Source organism: Hyperolius riggenbachi, chromosome 11 (genome assembly GCF_040937935.1).
Source record: "Hyperolius riggenbachi isolate aHypRig1 chromosome 11, aHypRig1.pri, whole genome shotgun sequence".
NCBI classification, from domain to species: domain Eukaryota; kingdom Metazoa; phylum Chordata; class Amphibia; order Anura; family Hyperoliidae; genus Hyperolius; species Hyperolius riggenbachi.
Window position 1 is genome coordinate 199,690,217 of NC_090656.1, and position 27,293 is coordinate 199,717,509.

Here is a 27,293-nt window from a genome sequence, read left to right on the forward strand (position 1 = left end):
CTGGTTGGACCTTTTCAATACACTTCTTGGTACGCAAGGGCAGAGCTATCTGGAACTTTGGGTCGATTGGAAGTAAAAAACTAGTAATGGTGTGATAACTTAGAGGAGGACTTCACAAGGACGACGGATAAAAGCCTTCTAGATTGAGAGGTGGGACCTAGAGTGAGGAGTGACCAAGGGAGGGGGGTGATGGGGGTTATTCTTGTTGAAAAATGTAAAACAGTTCAGTTACCTGCTTGAATGTATACCTATACTTGTTCTGTATGGTTTAAAAGGAAAATAAAACGTAAAAAAAAAAGTCGGCATCGCAAACTGCCGCGCCAGTTCCATCTGAAAGTGCAAAAGATGCATCTTTGCAGGAAAATGTAGCTGCATTCGGATTTGAATTTGCTTTAGTCCCCGCCTTTGTGGCAGCCGTGAAGTCTGCAATAGGATGGGAGGAAGATGAGCAGTAAAAGCATGAACCTGATAAATATTATCCGCATTTAAATATTCAGCCGAATCATTTTCCTTTGATGGAAGTAATTAAAGATATATTTTTAAAAGAGTGGAACAAAGTAGACCAAAAAAAACTTCATTAACTAATAGGTTCACAAAATTATATCCACCAAGCGCAGAAGATGCAAAGATAATGGAATCAGCTCCAGTGGTGGATGCTTCAATAATCAGATTAGCAAAGCATGTCACTTTACCCATGGACGATGGTGTTTGCTTCAGTGACCCACTGGAAAGAAAAGTAGATGCGGATATCAAAAAAGCAGGAACAAAATCAGGTGGAGCCTGTAGACCAGCAGTGGCTCTTATTTCTTTAGCCAAGGCTGTTAAAGCTTGGGTGACAAAGTGGAAATAATAAAAGCACTGGATGAACTTAAAGGGATACTGTAGGGGGATCGAGGGGGAAATTGAAGGAAACTCACCCGGGGCTTCTAATGGTCCCCCGCAGACATCCTGTGCCCGCGCAGCCACTCACCGATGCTCCGGCCCCGCCTCCAGTTCACTTCTGGAATTTCAGACTTTAAAGTCTGAAAACTACTGCGCCTGCGTTGTCGTGTCCTCACTCCCACTGATTTCACCAGGAGTGTATAACACAAGCCCAGCATGGTCTGTGCCTGCGCAGGACGATCCTGGTGACGTCAGCGGGAGCAAGGACACGACAACGCAGGCGCAGTGTGTTTTTTTTATCATGTAGCTAGCCTAGCGCTAGCTACATGATTCTCCGCTTCCTCCTCCCTCTCTCCCTCCCACCCTTCTGATCACCGCTGGCTATCACGCCCATAAGGAAATCCTGTTCTGAACGGGATTTCCTTTAGGGCTTCCCCTGTCGCCATGGCGACGACCGGAGTGACATCATCGTCGCCGTGACGTCACTGAGACTCCCGATCCGATTGGCGCCGATTGGCCAGGCTTCGCACGGGGTCTGCGGGGGGGGGGGGGGCTCTTTCGCGTCGGATAGCAGCGATCGGGGGCAATCACGCAGCTAGCAAAGTGCTAGCTGCGTGTTTGAAAAAAAAAATTATCAAAATCGGCCCAGCGGGGCCTGAGCGGTGCCCTCTAGCGTCTCTGGACGAGCTCAGCTCATCCAAAACGCTAGGGAGGTTAAAGTCTGAAATTCCAGAAGTGAACTGGAGGCAGAGCCAGAGCATTGGTGAGTGGCTGCGCGGGCACAGGATGTCTGCGGGGGTCCATTAGAAGCCCCGGGTGAGTTCAACTCATTTTCCCCTGACCCCCCTACAGTATTCCTTTAAGCTAGCAAGCGACTTCATGGGGGAAGCAGCCATTAACACTATCAGGGCTTCAGCAAGATCTATGTTCCACAATGTAACAGCAAAGAGGGCCTTAAGGCTAAAACCCTGGTCTGCTGACCAGTCTTCAAGGAATAATTAGTGTCGCATTCCCTTTGACGGTGCACATCGATTTGGAAGTCAAATGGATACTGCTATAGCAAAAGTAACAGGAGGAAAATCGGGACTTCTTCCACAGGATAAGAAGCGTCCTTTCAGGCAACAAAATCTAAAGAGGAATTTCTCTAAAAAGTTTCAACAGTCCAATTCCTACAGACCGGGCGGACAATTTAATACAAATTGGAGAGGCACCCAGTCATTTCTTTAAAAAAAAAAAAAATATAGCAAATAGAAGTTTACATTAGGGATCCAACAAAAAACAAAGTCTTCCAGTGGGTGCAAGATTCCGCACCTTCTGGAGAGTCTGGGTGGATACAATAGAAGATGCCTGGGTAATAAGAACACTGAAGAAAGGTCATGCATAGAAATTCAAAAAGACGCCTCCCTCATTGAGATTTGTGGAAATGACTTCCCCACAATCCCCAAAATTCTGTTAGATTACGTCAATTCTTTGGTTCAGATAAACGCAGTGATTCCGGTTCCGGAAGTATCGATAGTTGTCTATTGCCCGCTATTCTTGGTGCCAAGTCTCAGAAGGGTGGCGTCAGGGCCAGTTTAAGCAACAATGGGGCCCCAGGGCAAAATAAACCTGGGGGGCCCCCCCAACAGATACCCAGGAACAAAAATCGGCATTAAAGGACCTTTTTTGCAGCTGGTATAGTCAGGGTGTGAAGCCCCAATCGGTAGGAGCTTCACATTCTGGCTACCCCAGCCTGCATGGGGGACAAGGGGTTAAAAAGTTTCAGGAGGGGACCCCACATAATTTAAAAAAAAAATTCCCACACTCTAAACATAAAAAAAAATTGGGAAAATAGGAAAAAATGCCAGGCATCTTCATGCAGCCATATTGCGGCTGTATAGTGATCCCTGCCCAAAGCGCTGCGGCTGCGTATGGACCCCCTGGAAACCCCGTCAGGAAATTTATTGCTCTTTCTTTTGATACATGTAAAATTACACTACCATTAGGTTTGCTACTAAAAGTGACATTTACCGCATTTAAAAGTATACTTTTGTCCTTTAACCTTTTTGAGAAAATCTATTTTAAAGTTTCAAAGTCTTTATGAAAAATAGTTTTTTCCTCTTATTCCCAATGATCTCCATAACATATCCTGCAAATTTAGGGTGTCTAGCATTTAAGGTGGATTTGCTATTAACCATTAAATTCGGCAGGTTTTTAAATATGTATTTTTTTTCCTTTGAAACTTTAAAATCGATGTTCTCAAAAACGACAGGGTAGATTTGAATTTTTTCTTCCTCTTGTAGCCACTGGGGGCCCCTACAAGCTCTGGGGCCCTGGGGCAATTGCCCCCTTTGCCTCTATGGTAGCGCCGGCCCTGGGTGGCGTCCAGTTTTAGATCTAAAATTTCTCAAAAAGTTACAATCCTGATCCCATACTTGTTATATGGACTATGAACTCTGATACTCCTTCGGACTGGAACCAACTAGGGATGGGAGGGGAATGGGGGGATACAGATGTATGTTTTTTGTCTTGTTTATATGTTTTATAAAAATAAAAATTGTTTTCCACAAACATTACTCAAACACATAAGAGTCAAGGATTTTAAAATGGACTCTCTCCAGACCATTATAAAGATGATACGAATAAACGACTGGATGACAACGGTGGATCTTTCCAACACATCTACATGTACCAATAAAAAGTTTTCAAAAATATCAAGTTTGTCATCTACAGTCAGTTGTACCAGTTTCAAAGTCTTCCTTTTGGGATTTCAACAGCTCCACAAACTTTTCCAAAAATTCTGTTACCAGTGATTGCCCATTTAAGAGAACATGGTCTACCATTATTTAGACAATATTCTGTTGGTAAATCAAAATCGCTCAACTCTGTTACATCAGAAAAAGTCAATAGTGGAATTGGAAAAGTTAGGATGGTTAGTCAATTATCCAGGGCCGGGCCCGCTCATGAGGCAGGGTGAAACTTTTGCCTCAGGCGGCAAACTTCTAGGGGCGGCAACCGCCGTGGGTGTGGGGGGCCGGCCGCCGAGCCGGAGGGGTAGCGGGCAGGACGGGGTATTGGGCCTAGCGGTGGGGAGGGGGTGTCGGACCCCCCCTCCCTCGCCTGGGTCCCCCGATCTGCACTCCCCTCCAGCTGTAAATAGGAAGCAGACGATAGTAAGAGGCACGGGCAGGGAGGACTCCCCTTTTCCGCGTTCCAGCGTGCGCTCCACTGACGTCACTTCCTGCAACGCCGACCACTTACGTGGCAATTTTTTCTAAATTTGCCTCAGGCAGCAAAAAGTCTAGGGCCAGCCCTGCAATTACCAGAAAAGCCAATTAGAGCCATCACAAGACATGGTCTTTCTAGGAGCCCGCTTCATCTCACAGTAAAAAAAAAATATGAGCCTGTTGGGGACTTGGTCATCAACTATACCGTTAGTAAAATGGGCTCATTGGAACCTAAGGACATTCCAGACGTTCTTCCTCAACAAGATAGATATGTTTCAAACATTCTTCATACCACCAGAAGTCAGGGACTCTCTGTAGTGGTGGGTGCACTGGTCACATCTACAGAACTGCCATCAAATTCAACCGGACAAACCATTACGGATAACCTTGGATGCCAGTATAACAGGTTGGGGTGCCCATTGTCAGGGAAATTGGGTCCAGGAGAAAATGGAGACTTTCACAAGCAGGAACGCCATCTAATGCTCTCAAACTGAGAGCAGCCTGCTTAGCTCTGAGGGCATTCCAGCACAATCTTCAAGAAGTCAGTTCTGTTACAGATCGACAACATGACTGCAGTATCATATGTAAAAAGGAAGGGGAGGACCAGAAGTCACTAGTTGCTACACGCAACCAGTCTGATGATGAATTGGGCAAAAAAAAAAAAAAATCTATATCTTGTTTTTTTTTTCCACGTTAGGGTTTTTGTGGGTGATATTTGTTTTCAGTAATTTCCTATGCATTTTAAGGGGGAGGTTGAATACACCATAGGCTCTATTTACTAAGCATTACCGCATCCAGAAATGCTGATTTTACAGATCACCTTCCCAAATTACAATTCACTAAACCCATTACCTCACAGAAAATTAGTATTACCAACTAGTGAGCTAAATTATCAACGTGTGCAGTAATTGCCTCAGGAAATGTGCAGAAATCACAATTCACAAAGATTTCCACATTTATTAAACCAGGCAAAAGTGTTCAGTATTTTTCCAGAGCTCATAACAGCGAATAACTCACTCTCTATGTGGTAGATTTGACAGACAGCCTTTAGGGAGAGCCAGGCAGCCAATTGATGTGACAGATTGCAGTTTGCCTTCACTCTCACAGAGCAGAGGAAATTTGACATTTTATGGCTTTTCTGCATCACTTTAGATGTGAAAAATCTGTATTCTGGCATGCAGAAGAGCTGCCCCTGATGGCTGCAGCACATCTAAAAGGGATGCCAAGGATGCACTGGACAGAAAACCCCAACTCATACATACAGCTCCCTGCAACACTGCTTGTAAGTGACATTTACCAAGCAGGGCTTAATAAACTGAGGCTTGTTTGTTCGGTAAATTAATGAACTTCTGCCTCATGCAGCAGATCAGCAGTGAATTTAAAAAAAGAAAAAAGTGTAAAATACCAAATGCGGTATTTTACCGACCAAAATGATTTTATCTCACTGCCCTTAGTGACTAGAGCTCCATTTCTCAAATTCTATCCCCTATAGTTTTAAAATAAACCTCGACAGTCACTCAGTGCTCAAGTTTGTGAGCTTTGGGATCCTTTGCTTCCATTCTCACATTATTGATGCAGTTTATCAAATAAATCTGATTGGCTATTTGTTATTCTGCCCCCTTTTTTGACCACCAGTCACCCATTGGGCTCTATTCACAATGATTTACCACATGAAGTAATAAAGGGTGTGAAAATTACTAACCAAATTATCACTTATTTATACCGTGTGCAGTAAATAAGGCCCATTTTTCACTCGAGTGAGATTCTCAATTGAAAAAGTGTGCCACTTGGTCTTAGTCCAGGATTTTTTTTTTTATCACCTACAAATACCAAGTGATATTTTTCACTTCTCCACTGCTGACTAGGATGATGGAGCTTTTTAAGCTGTGTTTGCTGAAGTTCATGGCTATTTTAAGGGAGTAGGAGGCAGAGAAGAAATGTCTCTTAGTTCCAAACATACATTCAGGCCACATGCAGTCTTTTAGATTTTATAGATGCCAAGGAGGAAATTCCTCTGCTCTAAAAAGACAAGAAGCATCATAATGACCTTTAAAGAAAACATTTGTTACAGCTGACTCAAATCCTGCAATAAATCTCCAGTGTGTTTGAATTTCTGTTTTCCTTACATCTTGTGCAAGAGTTCAGGTCCACTTCAACCTCTAGCCAACCGCATCACGCCGATAGGCGTGGCAGCAGCCCCAGGACTGCCCAACTCCAATCGGCGTAAGGTCTCGTGGGCCTGTTTTGCAGGAGATTACACGCGCTAATCCAGGCATGGGCAAACTTGGCCCTCCAGCTGTTAAGGAACTACAAGTCCCACAATGCATTTGCCTTTATGTGTCATTACTGTGGCTGTAAGACTCCTGTAATGCATTGTGGGACTTGTAATTCCTTAGCAGCTGGAGGGCCAAGTTTGCCCATGCCTGCACTAATGCATACTTTAATAACAGAGCTCCACTCCATCAGCCTCCCAGCGGCAATAACCGCTAGGAGAGTGTTAGACAGCAAAACCGCCGTCTAGTCTGTACAGAGCTCGATCGATCATTCCCGATATGTCTGATTTTCCTTCCAATTGATTCTGTGCTCGATTTCTCATAAAAGTGAATGGAAAAAGAAAAAAAACGAGCAGCCAATAAGAGCATAGAGTGCAGAATCAGACGGAAAGCCGATTGGGTGGAAAATCAAGCAGAAAAACGTATCGCATGTACCCAGCATCAGACTTTACCAGGGCTGACAACAGCATAACAAAGCAGACTGGAAGGACATTGAGGGAGAGACTACAAGGGTCTGGAAAAGGCCCCAAGTAAAAACGTGTGTATGTGTCTTCTATAGCCTTATTACTTCCATGCTCTGCCTTGTTTACATACAACTACTTACATCTATTATACAGTAGCAGGTTATGCAATACATTACAGTGTGTACACATTTACATTTTCCTTGGCCAAAACAATTCTTCCCGATAGTTTCATCCGGTGTGAATAGTCCTTGCCAAAAGTTTTGAGAACGGCACAAATACTGGTTTTCACGACATTTGCTGCTTCAGTATTTATGATGGCAATTTGCAAATACTCCAGAATATCAAGTTGCACATACATCTAGTGAGATATATGCAACTTGGAACCGAACAATCAAAAACACTTCCCGTCAGTTCCATATACTCCATATCCAGTTACTATAGCTATCAGCATTTTAGGGATGGCTTACACTATGATCACTTTGTGAGCGCCAGTGATTTGAAAAGCACTTGCTAATGTAATGCTTTGTGTGTGCTGAAAAATAAAGTATAATTTTATACTGTATACAATATAATTTTATACAATAAGGGGAAAAATCATTTTTCAGTTTTCGGCCATTATACTTTTAAAATAAAATGTTCTACTGTGGATAAAAGCCACATTTTATTTGCCCATCTGTCCCAGCTATTGCAAGGTTTAATATATTTCCCCAGTACAATGTATGGTGCAAATATTTTATTTGGAAATAAAGCCGCATTTTTTCAGTTTTGCATCCATCCCCAATTACACACCAATAAGTTAAAAAAACCAACAGTAATATACTTTGACATACAAAAAAAAAATTCAGTTCCTAGGGTAACGGTTTTCAATCGTCTTAATGCAAAAATATATTTGGGTACTGTGGGAGGTAAGAAGTCAACTTTTAATGCGAGTGTAGGTGTTAAATAGGAAAAATAAAATTACACCTACACACTTTTCTATGAGCATACTATAAGAACAGGAAGTAGTGCGTGGATGTGTTGCTTCCTAGTTACAATGAATGCAGGCATCACTGATGCCAATGATCATTGATACAGGGACTTATGCTGGGCATACACGCCTCGTTTTTGCCGCTCAATTCCACAGTCAAGTCTCTTATCTTCCACTCATTTCTTATCTATTTCCATTCTCGGCTATCTGGAATCGAGCAGCAAAACGATCAGGCGGGAAATCGGACATGTCAGAAATTATCTATTAAACCATCTTAATTGCTCAAAAACGAGCCGTGTATGCCCAGCATCAGACGGGAGATCAATGAATGGGAGTTCCCATTCATTAATCTAACAGGCGGCGACAAGTATCCACGCACCCACCGCAAAAGACGAGGTGTGAGTCTCACGTCCGCAGCTGGTGCTCCTACAGCCGTATGGACGAGACTCCCGTCCATGCAATTTGTAGGGCTGCACGCGAGATCATGCAGTCAGAAGCCTGTTATCGCGATGGTGACGGGGGGATTAGTGGCAGGGCACCCAAGTCCCCTGAGCCAATCCATGCTTGTGCAGCAAGAATGATCACTGGTTTTGTTCAAAAACATTTAGATGTAGGATGACTGTGCCCCCGCGCTCCCTCCCGCAGCCGATAATTAGAGGGTAGTTGAATGAATGGGAGCAAAGTTACCATTCATTAATCTAAGTCCCTGTGATTGTTGGCATCAATGAGATGCATGCGTTCGTTCTGAAATAACAGCCACGCATTGCTTCCCATTTGCGTACTTGCAGTACACAATAGAAAATAATGCGCTAGGACATCTGGTGGCCAAATAGCAAAATTACACCTACATACATAAAGCACTGAATGTTTGAATATGTATGTTAAGAGGGTATATTAGTTACATTATGGGCTTGTAATTGGTGATTGACGCAAAACTGAAAAAAGCACCTTTATTTCACAAAATATTGTCGCCATACATTGTACTAGGGATATACATTAAACATTGCAATAACCGGGACAAATTGGCAAATAAAATGTGTGTGTCTTTTATCCACAGTAGAACGTTTTGTTTTACAACTATAATGGTCGAAAACTGAGAAATGAATTTTTAATTTTATCTTATTCCGATTACAACTCATTTAAAATAAAATTCTTAGCATAATGTACCACTCAAAGCCTAATTGGTGGCAGAAAAACCAAGGTATAGATCGTCTTGTTGTGATAAGTAGTTATAACGTTATTAGGGAGTGAACGGGAGGAGCACTGAAATGTGAAAATTCCTCTCGTCCATAAAGTGAAAGCCACCCGCAGGCTGAAATGGTTAATCTTGGTAGTGACAGGCTTGCAATGGTTGTCATTCCTATTACTGCCTCCCATCCATGTATGAGGTTATTTGTACTGGGCATGTGCGAGAAAGCTCTGAGCATGCCCAGTAGAACTAAGCACTTGTGCATGGGGTGGTGGGGAAGGGGGCAGGGACTGCACAAATTTAATTTTGCTGGGCATGCATGGACCTTACTCACACATGCCAATACAGCTTCAGCCATGAGATGCATGTTTGATAAGCTCCAGTTGAATAGGTTTAGAGTGACCCAGCACGCTTCAAGAAGCTTCCCAATACTGAGGTGTTCCCCCATGGTGTTGGTGGAGGGGGTGCCTTTTCCCTGTGGGTGAAATTTAAGAGATTTTAACTACTTTAGGTCCGCCCATAGTAAAATCTAAGCCTCACTTGTGGCTGCTTATGCCTGGTGTGACCTATTTTTTACTACATCGGCTCCATCTCGTGTGACGTGATCGCTCGTCCCCACTGGAACTAAAGTTAGTTAATGCCAGCTGAGTTCCGTACCACAGTTAGGAGCCAATCACAGTAATCACAAAGTGAAAAATGATAAAGTTTTCTGGTGCGTAAAGGGAACTGAGCACAGACATGGGTAGTTTCAATGTAATTTATTTTTTTCCCCTAAGGGAGGTTCGTAACACTAAATGACCCACATCTGAAGCTCGCCTGGCCGCAATGCATGCTGGGAGCTGTATGCAGAAATGCTTTCTGGGAGCTGTAGTACGCACATCAAGACCAGGGCTGTGCAGTCGGAGTCAAGGAGTCGGAGCAATATTGGATACCTAGAGACGGAGTCGGTGGTTTCATAAACTAAGCAGTCGGAGTTGGATGATTTTTGTACAGACTCCGCAACCCTGATCTAGACTACAGCTCCCAGCATGCATTGTCGCTAGGAGTACGCTTTAGACGTGGTTCCTCTGAAGTGAGGCTGGCTATGGATGGCTACCATCACAGGGATGTGGGGGCTACACGAGCAGCCCCCTGTAAGTAACTAATAATTTTTTCTGTGCTTAGTGCGATTTAAGGGGCCAAATCCACACGGCACCCAGTCGGTTAAACACAATCCGCCCAGGTGTTTGAAAAGCCAAGAAACAGAGGCAGGAGGTAGCCGAATTCAACTCTTTTCTTTAATAGATTGCATGTTTAGATGTCCCATCCACACAGATGACATTCTGGAAGAGTACAGCTGCATGTCCCCCTGCACATGCGTCAGAAGAGAAAACATTTATCTCAGTGCGTACATGAACTTGATTTGTATCCAAATTTAACTCATACATAGAGAGAGATGTCAGAAAAAAAATAAAAAATAAAAAAAGGACACAGAGGGTGTTGCCAATTGTAGCAGCAATGAATTATTAGAAACACATTTTTTTTTTTTAAATATCCGGCTTCAAGTCACATCCAGAGAGTGACTTCCCCACAAATCACCGAATACTCAAAAAATTTAATAATTTACAGGAAGTTCATCATGGTATTGGAAGCTGTCTCCAGACCATCCCTTATTCTGCAGGTATAAACAGTGGGTACACATTGCCAATTTTGTACACAGGGTGAGCAGGATACCCCCTCGATATAAAAGTGCTGTCATTTACATCGTTAGTCACATGTGTAGTGCTACAAGTGTTCCGCACATTCTACAATCAGGAACAGTCGAGTCTATCCGGACGTGGAGAGGAGCCTAGACTAAGGCTACAATTCTTTTGCCTCCTGGATGGTTGGTTGTTTTTTTTCTCTTGCTCCGTACAATAAAAAAAGAATGAACGCAGGTCTGAGGCAAAAACAAAAAAAGTGTTTAGAAGCTAATACACTAAAACTTGTGAAGTAAAAATGAAATATTGGCCCTTGTGAGTGCTGCACTTATAAATAGTCCCAGGATGTGGATTGAAGAAAAAACACAAAGTTGCCTCCATGACACCATCCCTCCAGTTTCTGATCTCCTTGCTGGATTTTTTTTTAAGTGGAGCTCCTATTGTAAGAGGGGGAAAAAAAATAAAAATAAAAAAGTAAGGAGATTGAAAACAAATAAAAATTCAGAAACCCCACTGTTTGCTGTCCCAGGGCCCGGCTTCATGTTCCGCTCTGGAAATTTCCGGATTCCGATGGTGTCAGAGTTCTGAGCGGGTTACAGAGAGCATGAACCGGCTCGGGAACCACTACTGGGAGGAACACAAGCTTCTTCACTACAAATCAGTCACACGGTAGCAGGAAAGGAGGCTGCAGCTCAATTCATGCCCGGGCCGCCAAAATTGAATGAACTTGGCACGACTGGAGCATTGAATTTGTAGCCTCCATGTTTTTCGATCATTTTGGATTCTGGGAGGAAAAAAAATAAATAAAATTATATAATCAGTTATAATATGCAAGTTATAATATACTTAGCTGATGGCCCGGTGTTGCCCGGGTATGCATTTGGATGGTGTTTGCTGCACCCACTTTTTCTAACACACAATGACCAAGTTTGTGAGCTTTGCGGTCTTTGACATTAATAATTGCATTGAAATGAAACAAATATAATTGGCTGTTTGTGGCTCCACCACTTTTCTGAATTTGAGCCCCAGTCACCCAAGACCAACTGTACCAGGTTTGAGGCTTGTTCCATTAACAGTGCAAGAATGGCAGCAAATAAATATTCCCCTTAAAAATCAATAGGTGAATTTTGATTGACTGATGTTCCACCCACTTTTCTGAACATTAATCCCAGTCACCCAGTGACCAACTGTGCAAAGTTTGAGAACCCTACCATTAAAAAGTTAAAGGACCTCTGTCGCGAAAAATCTTAAAACCATGTAAACATATACAAATAAGAAGTACGTATCCCCCATGTTGCTGTTACTTACAGTAAGTAGTAGAAATCTGACAGTACCGAGAGATTTTGGACTAGTCCATCTTCTCATGTACGGGGGGGGGGGTGGAGTCAGGGTTTTCTTTATATTTAAAATGGCAGTTGCTCCCTCCAACTGCCAAAAAAAGTGTGCAACGAGCAGGGAGGCTGGCCAGCATCTATCTTTTTCAGGGAATGTCTTTATAAAGAATAAAGGCCATGCTGAGAATCCCCCATGAAGAGATGGACTAACAAAGCCTTTCGGCAAAGTCAGATTTCTACTACCAACTGTAAGTGACGGCAACATGAGAAAATACATTTATGGCTCATTTTACTCTGGAAGAAATGTACTCATTTGTATTAGTTTTAAATATTAACATTTTCGCGACAGTTCCTCTGTAAGAAGGCTGCAGTTTACATTTTCCCAGTGATATTTGTATTTATCTCTGCCCACGGTGGTTATGGGGATAAAAAGTATCCTATAGGTTATTCCAGGTAACGTACTAAGTGTGTGCCAAATGTCATTCAAATCCGTTCAGCCATTGTTTTTGCGTGATTGAGTAACCAACATCCAAACTTTCACAATTATAATATTAGTAAGATGTAACAGTGGGAAAAATGCCTCTATGTAGCCAGAAAGAACTTCGTAATATGCACACACAGGTTTCAATTCACAAAGACAAAAAAAAAAAAAAACCCATAACACTGCATTCTGGTTTTTAGATTTTTCTGCAATCGCTAAGATTTTTTACACGTGGTAACAGTTCAGGAATTTACTGAAAACTGCATGACAATTAAGATTTTTACCTCATGGTATTTCAAGAATTCATGCAGCATTTAATTTAGTATTTGATGGATTATTGCAATACAGGGGGGGGAAAATGATAAAATGTGAAAGATCACTTTTTAATTGTACAGATAAGGGCAAGACCAAGATGCATAGTTACATAATACTAATTGTTTGAGCCAACAATTTTTAACACTTTGGAATTACTACACAATATTGCAAAAATAAGGGAAATCGGTTTTTATAATTAACCACCTTATTTTCCTGAATATTGTAATTACCCTTCTATAAACTTAACAAATGGCTGATCGGTATTTATCGCCAACCTGGGGCTGTCGGTAACTAACAAACATCTCACTTGTTTACTGCATGCTCTATTCTTGCCATTTATTGGGGCATTTTCCTCAGTTAGTAATTTCAGTTTTCTATGAGGCAACAAGCTTAGTAAATTGCCATTACACAACATGTTTGGGGGGGGGGGGGGGGCACCACAGGGAATTACACAGCCTTTCACAAATACAACTAATAATGATGTCTAGCTGAGCTGGAGCCCAGATTCTATAGTCCATTCCTGGGATCTTTGGTTAGTGAGATTAGGCTTACAAGATTCAGCCTTAAAGGGAACCAGAGAGGAAGCACCCTTGTGTATTTTACCATGTATATCAGTAAGAACATTATGCTGGGAATACACAGTTCGTTTTTGCCTTCGTTTAAACCTTCGATTCGTTCGGTAAACGAATCGAGTGTTGAAAACGTATGTGAAAATAGTCATAATCTCATTATAGTTTCGATTAATAGACCCCAAAAACGAACGACTAGTGATCGAACATGTTTGATATTATCTCTCTTTATCCATCTAATCGAGCCATTGGTAGGCTTGATGGCTGTTCAGATCGATTATATATTCGTTTATGCTAGTCCGTCCCTGTAAAAAGGGATTTTCGTTTCGTTTCTTTGCAGCCTTCGATCATTGGAAAAACGAAACCATCAGAATCGGAAAAAAAAACGAAACCGTGGGTGGTGATATTAACCGTATGACCGATTATTTCGGGATCGAAAAGGACAAAAGGCACAATCGAAACGAAGGCAAAAACGAACCGTGTATTCCCAGCATTAGAGAAAACACTTACCATGCTCTCTGTTTCCTCCTCACTGCTAAAAGTGTCTGTTAACAGCAGTCACAAGAATCCCAGACTGAGCAATTAAATCTGGCTTTGCTGGGAATGATTATTGCTGAGTCATTATAGCAAAGCCACAAGGGGGCAGGCTTGGGCTTGAAATAACACCACAGAAGACAGACTTAGCTATAATCTTTCTGTAGCAAAGCTAGACGGAGCAGCCTGACTTCTCAGTCGGGGATTCTTATCAAACGTGATAACAGTCAGATTACACAGAGAACAATGAAACAAAGGGCAGATTAGGTGTTTACTGTCATGTTCCCACTGATTTATAAGGTAAAATACAAGAGGGTGCTTCATCTCTGGTTCTCTTTAAAGGGGAACTGACCTTAAAATTTGATACTGTAAAAAATATCTGATGTGTTGCATAATACTGCTTTAATAAATAAAAATATATGTTTGCTGTAATACACCTTTTAGTTGTCCTAATTTCTGTTACTGCATTTTAGTGCAGTGTGGAGCCATATGTTGGTTGGCAGGTTTACAGTGCCATTCAGCTGATTTCTACTTCCTCCAGCCCCTCCTTCCTCAAGCAGCTCCTTTCTCCAATCAGTATGCAAATTAGCCTGTGATAGTGTACAGTTACAGTGATGTTATCTGGCTGCACCTGTCTATGACTGTGTCTGTGTTTTCAAGCCTGTCATTTTTCTTCTCTGTATTTTGTCTATTCTCTGTAGTTATTCCTCTACTGTCAGTATACCGCACTGGGCACATTTTACACTAGGAGAGGGGGGCCATCCCCGGGGGTTCTGTGTTTGTCATTACAATATCCAACTACATTTCTGCTGTGCACCAGATTGAGCTTGTTGGCCCTATATCTTCCAGCATATCTGATCGATACAAGTAACACAAAATTGGTTGCATCGTCAATTGGGCATGCTCTTGGTGGCACCAATCTTTATTCGGTTATAATAGTGGAATCAGATGGTTGATTGACTGCCAAGTTTCCAGATGTATGGCCAGCTTTACACAATGCACATATCTAAACCAGTTATGAAATGCAAGTTATCTCCCACACAAGACCTAGCAACTTACAATGAATTAAAAAATTCACTAACTACCGCCACATATTGCAACAAAAACCAACTCCATAAGATTTGTAAGCCAGGATTTGGGGCAGCACAGAGGCATAGTAGTTAGCGCTCGTCTTGCAGCACTGGGTCCCCGGTTCAAATTCCAGCCAGGGCTCTATCTGCATGGAGTTTGTATGGTTTCCCTGTGTCTATATGGGTTTCCTCCGGGCACTTTGATTTCCTCCCACATCCCAAAACCATATATATATGCGCTACACAATACACACAGAGACATATGACTATGGTAGGGATTAGATTGTGATTAGCCCTTCTGGGGGACAGTTAGTGACAATATACTCTGTACAGCACTGCGTAATATATCGGCACTTTATAAATACTGTAATAGCCCTGGCAACGCCCCTCCTAATAAAGTATGTGCCCAGTGTAACAATACATTACCTTTCCCAGGCCTCCGCTTGTCCCTCCGCTTTCCCCTAGCCATACACGCACACCCCACATAGTTTCCTAGTACGAGCGCACGTATGACATCACACACATGGGCAAGGCGGCGGGAGCACAATCAAGTATGTGCATGACCAGAGCCATGCAGGCACACTGGCCCCAAAACGAAACAAGCTGCCTGCGGGGGACTGGAGGATCGGTTTGAGACAGTGCAGGACGTCTGCAGGGGGCTGGGGGAAGCCCCAGGTAAGTGAAACTTTTTTTCTATCCTGGTAGCAGGGAAGGTCTTTCACACCACCCTATAAAAAGTCCACTTGCAGCCTAGACAAGACACCCCCCTCTCCTCCCATAAAACCTACCTCTTATACGGACTACCCCCCCCCCAACGGCACTTATGCCAATCAGCCCCAGTCTAGGCAATACCCTCCCCAATTCCCGGAAAGCATGCCTTTATACAAAAACAAAAAACACAAGCATATACTCTGACACATACACATAATGGACACACAGAGGCGCACACACACACTGGCACTCACATTGTGGTCACTCAGACACACATTCTGGTACATATATACACACACACACACTGTACACATACAGACACGCAAACACTCTGGCGCACATATACACACTGTGGACAGACACACATACACATGCTGTGCACACAGACTCAAACACACATTGTGGACACACACACATACACACTCTGGAACACTCATATACATGCTGTGCACACAAACACATATTGGACACTCACACTGGCACACACATCTTTCTCTCTTTGGCACACAGACACTGACACACACACACACACACACACACACACACACACACACAGTGTACATACATGCCTTCTCTCTCTGGCACAGACACACAGAATGTCAAAAACACACACACACTCTCTCTCTCTCTCTCTGTCAACCCCCTCGCCCCTCCTCCCTAGCTAGCTCTGGACACAATCAGACAGTTCAAAGAAAAAAAAAACACTTTACCACTGGCAGCCTCAGCCTTTGAACTTGACGAGGGGGGAGAGAGCATCACACACTATCTGAAAGGCTGAAGCTGCGGTATCCAGGCTTTTCCCTCTGTCATGTCTGTCCACTCCAGCCCAGGGAGAAAGCAGCATAAGCTGCACTGCTTGAGTGAGCACATTTTTACTGCGGACCGACAGGAGACAAGTGTACACCGCCCCTCCCCCTTCCAGTCGCCGGGGAATGACACACAAACGAATACAGGGAGGCAGTGCTGTCATGCGACCCTGATTCTGGGCCAGGGCAGCAGATCGGGCAAGCGCTGTCCTATTGAGCAGACAGTTGGGGAAAATTATCCACCAGCAGCAGAGCGTGACATCAGGTGATGCTTCAGGAGGAAGCATCGCGAGATGTCAGAAGACTGCACACAGAGCGAGATCCGGCCAGTGAAAGAGCACACTGTGCATGATGGGACCATGCCGCGGCAACAGAAGCTTGGGGGCGTGGCTACAGGTTCTTTATTATCATAACCTTTTTTAAAAAAATATTTTAAAAACACCCATATTTATTGTTATATTTATCTATGAGCTATAGTTAAAAGTTAAGGTCAGTTCCTCTTTAAGGCGCGTACACACGCCAGATTCCTTTAAAGAACTGGTCGTCAGACCCGCCCGCGGGGCGGCCATTCTAGCGACAGTTTTCCTGTGTGTAGTCTGTCAGCAGGCTGATAAGGCTGGTTTTGACAAATCCGCTCAGCCTGCCGACAGACTGTACAGCCAGGGAAACTGTCGCTAGAACGGCCGCCCCATGGGGTCTGACGACCCGTTGTTTAAAGGAATCCGGCGTGTGTATGCGCCTTTACAATCATCTCATGGTGAGGAGATGTGCCAGACACCACTGACCAATTACAGAGGTTACATGGTTTGGAACGGGTGGAAGAGAGTACATCCATAAGCAATGAAAAGGCAATTACCATGAGCTGCTCGCCTCTGATCTGCCAGAGTTACTATATCTTGTAGCTGTTTCCCTTGCTCTTCGTTGAGGCCTTGAGTAAGCGCTTGATACCAGGCCGGGTCCTGTCCCTGCAGCTCTGCAACAGGAAATCACCACATTAGATTAATCTAGACCAACATTTACAACTTGCATTTGCAGAGTGTGCCCATAATTGCATATCATGTTCTATAATCTCGATGCAAGACTAAAACCCAGCATTCCCAGGTAGTGATGTTAGCTACAAGTACGTAGCTACTGGAAGTCAAAATTGGATAGCACTGCTCCGCCAGAGAGGGGGTTAACTTGCCTATGCCGCCTATAGCTGATGTGCTCCACTTGCAGTCCATACACATAGCCAACATTACTACTCACAGGGCATAAATTGGCACAAGTGCCATTAACCACTTCAGCCTACAGTGTCTTTTCACCTTATGCATCCGAGCAACGTTCACCTCCCATTAATTTGCCAACTTTATCGCTACTTATCACAATTAATTGATCTATATCTTGTTTTTTTCCGCCACCAATTAGGCTTTCTTTGGGTGGTACATTTTGCTAAGAAGAATTTTTTCGAAAAGCATTTTAACTGAATTATTAAGACTTTTTTAAAAAAAAAAAAACTCCTGCTTTCTCAGTTTTCAGCCATTATAGTTTTATAACACATGCTACCATAATTAAAACCCACGTATTTTATTTGCCCATTACACCCTTTAAATTATATCCCTATCAATGTATGGCACCAATATTTTATTTGGAAATAAAGGTGCATTTTTTCAATTTGCAGCCATCACTTTTTACAAGCTTATAATTTAAAAAAGTATAGTAATACAGTATACTTGCTTGACTTGCATATTAAAGTTCAGACCCTTAGGCAACTAGTTTTTTTTTTTAATTTTAATTTTATTTGGGGGGATTTTTTGGGAGTGGGCAGGTAAACGGGATCTTAAATGGAATGGATTGTGTATATAACAGGGCGCGGCTTATGCGGCAAGAGCCTAGCGCCCGTTTTTTAAACGGGTCTTAGGCCTAGTTTATACATAGTGTAAAAATTAACCACTTTTGTTCATTAAGTTATTTTCACTAGAGGTCCTCTAAGAGTAGCTACATTTATAGACCACTTAACGTAAAAAGTGCCTCTGTCAGTCATGCTGGTAGATAGTGATTGATTTGTATGTCTGGCCAGGTAGCATCTGGCCTTTGCTTACATGCAGAAAGTGGTTGTGTCTCCAATGTCTATTCTGTTTATCCTGCTGTTAACAGCTTCTCAAAAACGTCACATGGGAATCAGAGGAGTGCGTGATGAAGCAAAAAGGAGTAAGGGCCTGTTTCCACTACACGCAGATTGGATGCAGAAAAAACTGACTCCAGTGAATGTCTATGGGCCTGTTTCCACTAAACGCGATTTTTCTGATGCAGATTTTCCCATAGGGATTTATTGGAGTCAGTTTTTCTGCATCCAATCTGCGTATAGTGGAAACAGGCCCTCAGTGTTCAGCATTGATGGTGCTGCTGCACTCTGGCTTGTTAACTACGTGTTAGTTTCCACTTCTTGTATCATGAACTATATGCTAAGAATACAGCATAATTTATTTGGCAATGTTATAATACAGGAGTAAAGCTAAACTTACTCTGAAATATAGCTTTAAATATTTGATATTCATCAACTGGGTTGTCGTCATCATCGATAATAGTATTGTAACCTTCTAATGCAGTTTCTTCTGCATCGTCTTCCTCCCAGTCTTCATCATCTCCGTCCTCTCCAGCTTGCTTTGCCAACATCTCAAGATATTCCTGTCCATCTTCATCAATGTCATCCTCATCACTGCCCAACTCTGCGGTAGACATCAACAAGGGAGGAATATAACTACAGTGAGGCTAAGCAACGCAAAAACCTTAACAGAGTGGCCAGTAGGAGGCACTGCATGATTGGAGTGAGCTCATTAAAATGAACAAGAGAAATAATCACAAGTAAAGAAACCCCCTTTTTCCTAGAAATACAATGCAGAAAAGAAGGAAGGAACGCTGGCACTGCTGCCTCCGTAGAAGCGCTATAGTGCGGTAAACGGCCGTCAGGCTATTCCCTGCACCATCTTCTGTGCCTCTCTTCTATCCACGGTATGTGCACTTGTGACTTCACTTCTGCAATGTTTTTGTATTGCTGAAGATTTTAGGGAAATCTTTGCAGCAGTGCCAGCGTTCCTTCTTTTCTGCATTGAAATGTAAGGTGACTGTTGGCTAGAGCACGCTGCTGGCACCATTAGAGAGTAAGCACTTATACAGCCCATGATGTGTAGCTCGTATTCCAATTCTCTGTAGTGCCAACCTGCCCTTTGATCCTCCCTTCACCTCCATCAAATTCCTAGGTAGGGCTTAAACCCCCAACTAAACCTAAAACTGAAGGCTGCAAACTATTAATCAAAATAAAACAGAGTGCACAGGCAAGTGTGCAAAGCACTGGTCAGAATACCCCCAAAAGTCACATGTGACCGACAGCTGCAAGGCCTTGTGAGGAACTACAACAAAAGGGCAGATACCAGACTACATTTGCTAATAACCCTACATTAGAGTAACAAGAGATTTCAGTTGACAGGAAGGAGGTGGAGAGTCTGTATATACAGGTGCACTGTATATAATATTCAGGGGGGGGGGGGTGACAGTGCTGCACAGGGCCTGATTTAGGGGCATGCAGGCTAGGCCACTGCCTAGGGCGGAAGATAGCTTGGGGCGGGTGGGGAGCTACCCGCAACATGTACTCTTCCCACAGTCCAGTCATCACAGCCGCCCGCTTTGCACACTGCAGCTTGTCCTTGTGTGTGCAGTCAGCGGGCGGCTACAGATGAGTCAGGAAACCTACGGTGGTTCTGTCCACTGAGATCGCACTGCCTGCTGCGCCCCAGCACGTGGCTGACGTGATCTGATCAGCTGATATGAACGCCAGCAGCGAACAGACGTGGGAAGGAACAACGTCTGCTGCTGCATGGAGGTCTCGCCACGTGCTGGGGATGACAGATCAGAAACCCCCAGGGCGCAGCAGGAAGAGCGATCTCCGTGCACAGATAGAACCACAGCAGCTGTTTGTCCCTTCTCTCTTTTAAGCCCCGACAACGAAGAAGGAAGACACTGAAAGCATGCGAGGGAGGGAGAGAGATCAGCTGATTAGCTCAGCTGGTCGGGACTGGACTGGAGCTCGCACAATGGGGAGAAGCAGGGTTCTGTGTGCAGCCTTCCATGGTGCACAGAAGAGGCATCATGTTGCTGGGTGATCGGATTCCTGACATTCCTAAACTTCTGCTGCTGTGATTGCATGCTTGTAAGTATCTGCTGCTGGTGTGGCTGCATGCTTGTGTGTACACCCTCCCCTTTCCTCCAAGGTAGTATTTGCCCCCCTCCCTCTCAGCATGTTGTCCCACACCATAGAGGCACCACAGCTACCAGCATTCCCATCCCCCACTATAGGGTCACCATAGCTGCCTGCAACCCCCCCCCCCCCCCCCCCCCCATAGAGGCACTACAGTTCCATTCCCTTCCTCCATATAGTATTGTGTATCCCCCTAGGGCTGGCTGGTGTAGACCAACTTGTCTCCCCCAAAGTGATTAGTGATCCCCTGGAGCCTCTGCAGCGTATTCGCAGAGGAGCGCATTTACCTGTCTAGCGTGCTTCTCTGTGCTCTATCTTCCTTTATCTCCCTAGCCCAGCGGCATATGAGTATGTACATGCTAGCAGGCCACGGAAATAAGGCGTCTACAATGATGAAGCACATAGATGGGTGAAGCACACTGGCCGGACAGTTGAATTACGGTGACCATACGTCCTGCTTTACTAGGGACGCGTCCCGCCTTCGGGACTCTGGCCACCGTATCTGCATGAACTGGCTGCGGCGTCTGTAGATGCCGTGCCAGTTCATAGCCTGCAGCCCCGCTCCAACAGCCTGCATTGTCTCCGGCAGGCGAGCAGGGCTACGGGAAGATGGCTGCAGAAGCCCTGTACTGGAGACTATTTGCGTCTCCAGTACAGGGCTTCGGCGCCATCTTCCCGTAGCCCTGCTCTGCCTGTCAGCGCGGGAGATTGCAGTGCAGGAGCAGCGTGCCAGATAGTCCCGGGAGCAGCGCCAGAGGCCGGAGACTTCTGTCAGGAGAGTAAATGCTTTATTTTCCAGGTAAAATGTTGCTTTTATTTTGTGCTGACATGTTGCCCACATTGCGCTTACTTTGTGCTGACATGTTGCTCACATTGCGTTTATTTTCTGCTGACATGTTGCCCACTTTGCGTTTATTTTTGGTGTCTGGGGCAACTGTTGCTGCATTTATTATTTAATGGTCATAGTTGGCTATATTTGCTGCTTTGGGGTTACGGTACACTATTAAATAGCATCACACAGTTTCTGCACACCCATGATGGGAATCCTCGTTTGACCACATCATGGCGTAAACACTGCTTTCTTATGCCTCGCTGTTACATTATGCTAGCTCCGCCCATACAATGTCATGGCCCCCCCATTTTTCTGCACAGAGGAAAAATGCTAAGCAACCTAGTTCTACTGGGCATGCGCAGACCAGACTTCCACATGCCCAGTATGGATATGGTAGCCCATGACCATGCTTGCACAATTAAGTGATTTACTTTTGAATAGAATAAAACACTTCAGCGCTGTGTCATATACGTCCACCACCGGAAACACCAGGAAAAACAAATGCGCTTACCGGACAATTCAGACCTTAATTACAGGGTCTGAAATAAAGCCTTATGAGGTCAGCAGCAGGTGTCTTCACAACTGGCCTCCTCTCCAGGTATAACAGTATCAAATATGGTATTTCACCGTTTTTGGGCATGTAGAAATAACAAAAAACAATCCACATCTAAGCGTATCTATTGCGACTTTAATGAAGATCCATAAAAACAACATATAAAACTTTTAAAAGATCACTTACATCTGGGCCCTTATTACAGGGACCCACGATGAACAACAGCAATGAAAATCATAGGACGCCGTCCAGCCACACGTCCGCCTCACCCGACCGGTTTCACTACCAAAGTTTCATCAGGTTTCACTATCAAAGTTTCATCCCGCCGGGAATCGCCGCGGGAACTTCCGGGAAAATGGCAGTCCGCGCAGACTCATTTGGTGTAGGAGGAGGCGAGGAGGACACACACATGACGCATGCGCGAGTCACATAGGGATACGGAATAGTATCCGGAAGTGTGCACGCGGAGCATCATTGTTTTGGGCGGAAGCGGAAGTGATGCGACGTGGAGCGCACTGCCATTTTCCCGGAAGTTCCCGCGGCGATTCCCAGCGGGACCCTCCCCGGATAACCTCGTCAATCCGAAGTTAAGAGACTATATAAAGGTACATCCAGCCACTTTTGTCCTTTAGCCCCTGATGAAACTTTGGTAGGTAAACCGGTCGGGTGAGGCGGACGTGTGGCTGGACGGCGTCCTATGATTTTCATTGCTGTTGTTCATCGTGGGTCCCTGTAATAAGGGCCCAGATGTAAGTGATCTTTTAAAAGTTTTATATGTTGTTTTTATGGATCTTCATTAAAGTCGCAATAGATACGCTTAGATGTGGATTGTTTTTTGTTATTTCTACATGCCCAAAAACGGTGAAATACCATATTTGATACTGTTATACCTGGAGAGGAGGCCAGTTGTGAAGACACCTGCTGCTGACCTCATAAGGCTTTATTTCAGACCCTGTAATTAAGGTCTGAATTGTCCGGTAAGCGCATTTGTTTTTCCTGGTGTTTCCGGTGGTGGACGTATATGACACAGCGCTGAAGTGTTTTATTCTATTCAAGATTCAGATGCTTTACTGAAGTGTTGGACTTTGGCTGCTTTGTTTATATACCATGTTTTAATTCAATTTAGGTTTTGTGGTTGCGCCGATATACATATGATCTTTAAGTGATTTACTTTACCAGAGAGGGACCCAGTCCTGGAACAGTGCGACGTAAGAAGATTTATTTTGTTACGAATCTGTTTGCTGGGGGAAGGGTTTGTGTTTTGCACTTGTGTATTGATTGGGGGGGGGGGGGTGCTGTTAGTTGGAGGGGGCGGCTGGTGACATTGGGCCTTGGGCGATAAAAAGTACAAATCCTGCCCTGGTGCTGCAACAAGGACAGCGATAAATGACAGGAAAGAAAGGCTTTATAGGATCCAGTTTTCGCTTCTCCAATGGTAGGCATTTGCCCCCCCCCCCCCCCCCTTCAGTTTTTCTTTCATCTCTAGCTGTCTGCAGATACTTCAGAGGATTCAGTCCATGGCGTAAGATCACAAAAGCACACCCCCAAGATGTCAAGCTTACAATACATAGGATTTCCCTGGTCAGTCAGCCAATCAGAGGCACTCACCAGCTTCATCATCCTCCTCTCCATCCTCGTCATCGTCGCTGTCGTTCTCTTGCTCTGCATGGCAGGCATATGCTCTCTTCAGCCCGTTGAACAGGAGGATGAAGGCGGGAAGGATCTGCGCTGACACGTCGCTCAGAATCTGTGGCTTTTGCTCTAGTTCTATAAGTGCGCAGAGACCGAGGACACAGATTTTCCGATCGTGTAATCTGAGAAATGGGAATATAATATATGTCAACAAAAAGGTTACAATTCAGATATCACACAATCAGCCAGACACAAGATCACTTTTAGCTCTCTGGAAGTTCAGTATTACAACTAGCAGGATGCCTGTATCCTTGTTTCTGCAAGGTGCTTGCCGTTTTTATTAAATGACATTGTACCTGCTGCCATGGACAAGCACACAAAAACTAAGCGCAGATAAGATTACATAGAATTTGCCCAGATTCTAGGTACTGCAGACCAGGAAACATACGAATGTTATGGGATTGTATTAGGCTAAAAGTCCAGGAATAAAGCCCTACTAAAGTTTGCCTCCCAGTACTTAGTGTACCCGAGGTGATATGTGACATGAGATAAGCACGTGTGCAGCAGGTGCAGTACAAAACATTAATAACTAGGCTGTTTTACTTGTTTTATTTTGCTTCCCACAAGAATTAATTTCTAGGCATGGAAGTGACTGCTTCTGTCTTGTCGGTACCTTGTCGGGAATATAGTAAACATCACGAGTAAGCAAATTACAGCCATAAAAGTTTTTCTGGCATAATACAACTTCCGAGGGCAGGGAGAGAAAATACGTGAACCACTGACCTTTTTCTAACTCTGGGACACTTAGACTGCCACTGATTAGAGACATAACATTCATCTTACTTTGCAAATCTTTAAATATAATAAAAAAAAAAAAAAAGATCATATATATATATATATATATATATATATATATATATATATATATATATATATATATATATATATATATATATATATATATGTATATATATATATATATATATATATATATATATATATATATATGTATATGTATATATATATATATAGGATATTTTTATCTCAGTTTATTTTCACGTCGGGTTCACTTTAAAGTGTACCTGAAAACTAAAGAAGTCTCAAGTTTTTATACTTACCTGGGACTTTCTCCAGCCCCCTTGAGGCCACTCTGTCCATCGCCGCCTCACCGGGCCGCTCCTGTTCCCTATTGGACGGCCTGGCCACTCCCCTGGAGATGCAGACAGCAGTAAAATCCCGATTAGGGTCCATCTCTCAGGTGGTTAAGGCCTAAAGCATGGAGTGACGCAGTTACCCCTAGCAGCACAGATGGGGACTTACCCTAGGAAGCAGTCCACATCATTCAGCCACTGTTTGATAAAGTGGCTGGTGACGGGCTCCACTGTGTTGGGGAAGCGAAGGTTCTCCAGAGTGTTCAGAAGAAGCAGTGGACTGTAATATAATGCAGCAATGGCAACCTGCAGGCACATCGTCCTCAGCTCACTGGTTTTTTACCTCCCGAGTCAGCCTCTCCAGAGCAGCCTCCACAAACAGCGGGATCACCTGTGTGCAACAAGGGGTCATGGAGCTGTAGATGTGGGCACTGAATGAAGATTAAACCCCCCCTCCCCCTCCATTATGTCACCCAGATCACCTCCGGTACTATTTCCTCTGAGTTGAAGGTACACCTTGCTTTGTCTTACCTGGTCAATCCCCCGCCCTTTACACTGTAAGATGATAACTTCTAGCAGTTTGGCTGCGTGACATTCTGCATCTTCTCCGGCCACACCCGTTAACACCTGCAACAGAAATAATTTAGTCACCTGGGTTCTACAGAGAGCACCGTCTCCCTACATGTGATAGACATTCCTAAGTAAAGCACGAAAACTAATGTCCTGCTCTCTATACGTTCATTTCTCCAGTCACTGATATTGGTTGCTGCCTGGCTGTGTTGCAAACAAATGTCCAAACAGCCAATTGTTAGAAACAGTTTTCATTCTACCATTTTGACTGTAAGCTAATTAACCGAAACAACAGTAGTTGCAGAAGATTGTGATTGGTCCACTTTCAATCTGCATACAAATTGCAACCGAATCGGCATCAACTTGGAAAAAATTAGCCATTGATGGAAGTTTCAGCTGAACCGCAGAGGATAAGCACAACCCTGACAGGCACTCTTAATAGCATAAGCAACACCATTTCCAAGGCAAAACCAATCCCCACAGTATAAAGTGTAAGTTACAAGCAGCCATAGTCCTACCTTTTTGCACATGCTGTAGATCATCTCCAGATACTTAGTGTCAGACAGGAGGGTGTCTGTGTCCACAGTGACATAATTGTGTAGGAGGGGCATCATATCTAGTGGGAGACATACAAGTCAGGGTTAAAGAGGTGCTGTCATGACAAATAGAAAGCAAAAAAAAAAAATTCAGGATACCCACTTTTACAGTAAGTTTTCTGGTTTCAGCATCAAAACTCTTCCTATATGTATGTAATTGCTGTAGTTTTCCCCCCTGCAGGCTGCAGCTACTGTCAGCAATCTGCTGCTATTAATATTAACTACTGTTTACAGCGATTCCTTGTTAACCATATCTTGTCAGCAGCCAAGAGGTAGAGCAAAGAAATGCAGAGAGCACTGAATGCTGGGAAGTGACCAAACAGTCATGTTCTGCCCCAGCAACCATGATTATAGCCAACACAAAGGCTTCGATTCATAAAGCATTCCCGCATGCGGAAATGTTGAAAACAGCTCACTTTACCGACCACATAGCAAAACTTGTATTCATAAAGGCTTTTTCCGCATGAAAGCCGACATTCCTGAGAAGAGCGATAAATCACCGCCTTGTGCGGTGATTATCTTAACAAAAGTAACAAAATGTCAATTCATAAAGGTTAGAGGAAGCGGTATGCAGACAGGGATTACCACTACCTCAGATGTGGCGAGAAGCGTGCGGAATACAGTGCAGTGAATGGGACAGACCTCTAAAGCAGCAGCAGAGAGAGCAGCGCACTGAGGGACTCAGCCAGCTCCTGTGTTTCTGCAAGGCTCCCGACAGCCTACAGCGGGAAATCTCCGCTCAGCTATCGCAACTAGCAACATTTTATGAATGCCCACCCAGAAGTCAGAAATACCGAGCGCGGAGTTTCCCCGCACTGATTTACATCACCGAACACTTTTTTATGAATCGAGGCCAAAGTTGTTCCTGTACGAGAATACTGGAGCTCTGCTGGACAACTGCGGTTCACACCCATTGCTCTTTTCCAAAATGGTGGCACTCCTATGCTGTGTATGGCACAATCTAAACTCCAACTCAGTCAGGGCAGAGATGTTTAAAAAGCAAAAATCATAACTAGGTTCTTGAATGAACAGATCTTCATGTCTCAAGTTATCTAGGGACACAGACATGCTGTCGAAAAAAAAAATATCACCTGTAAAGTAGTCAAAGCCATCCTGCTGGAACACATCAAATACCAGTGTGAGGAGCTGCCACATCTGAGGGGACACCTGCTGGCAGGTGAGACTGTGCGCTAGAGAGAAGATCTCTTCATAAAATTCTGAGGAGAGAGAGAGAGATGTCAGCCT

General features: G+C 43.9%; 1 protein-coding gene across 1 annotated transcript in view; it reads right to left on the reverse strand.

The window, feature by feature from the left end:
- Positions 1 to 10,236: 10,236 nt before the first annotated feature.
- The window catches only part of IPO7 (importin 7), a 73,790-nt gene continuing 56,733 nt past the window's right edge, over positions 10,237 to 27,293 (reverse strand). The window contains 9 exon segments of the mRNA XM_068260931.1: positions 10,237 to 11,444; positions 17,337 to 17,453; positions 18,985 to 19,188; positions 23,708 to 23,913; positions 25,052 to 25,221; positions 25,223 to 25,273; positions 25,414 to 25,509; positions 25,971 to 26,068; positions 27,140 to 27,265. Coding sequence (XP_068117032.1) covers positions 11,353 to 11,444; positions 17,337 to 17,453; positions 18,985 to 19,188; positions 23,708 to 23,913; positions 25,052 to 25,221; positions 25,223 to 25,273; positions 25,414 to 25,509; positions 25,971 to 26,068; positions 27,140 to 27,265 — 1,160 coding nt within the window. The 3' untranslated portion in view covers positions 10,237 to 11,352.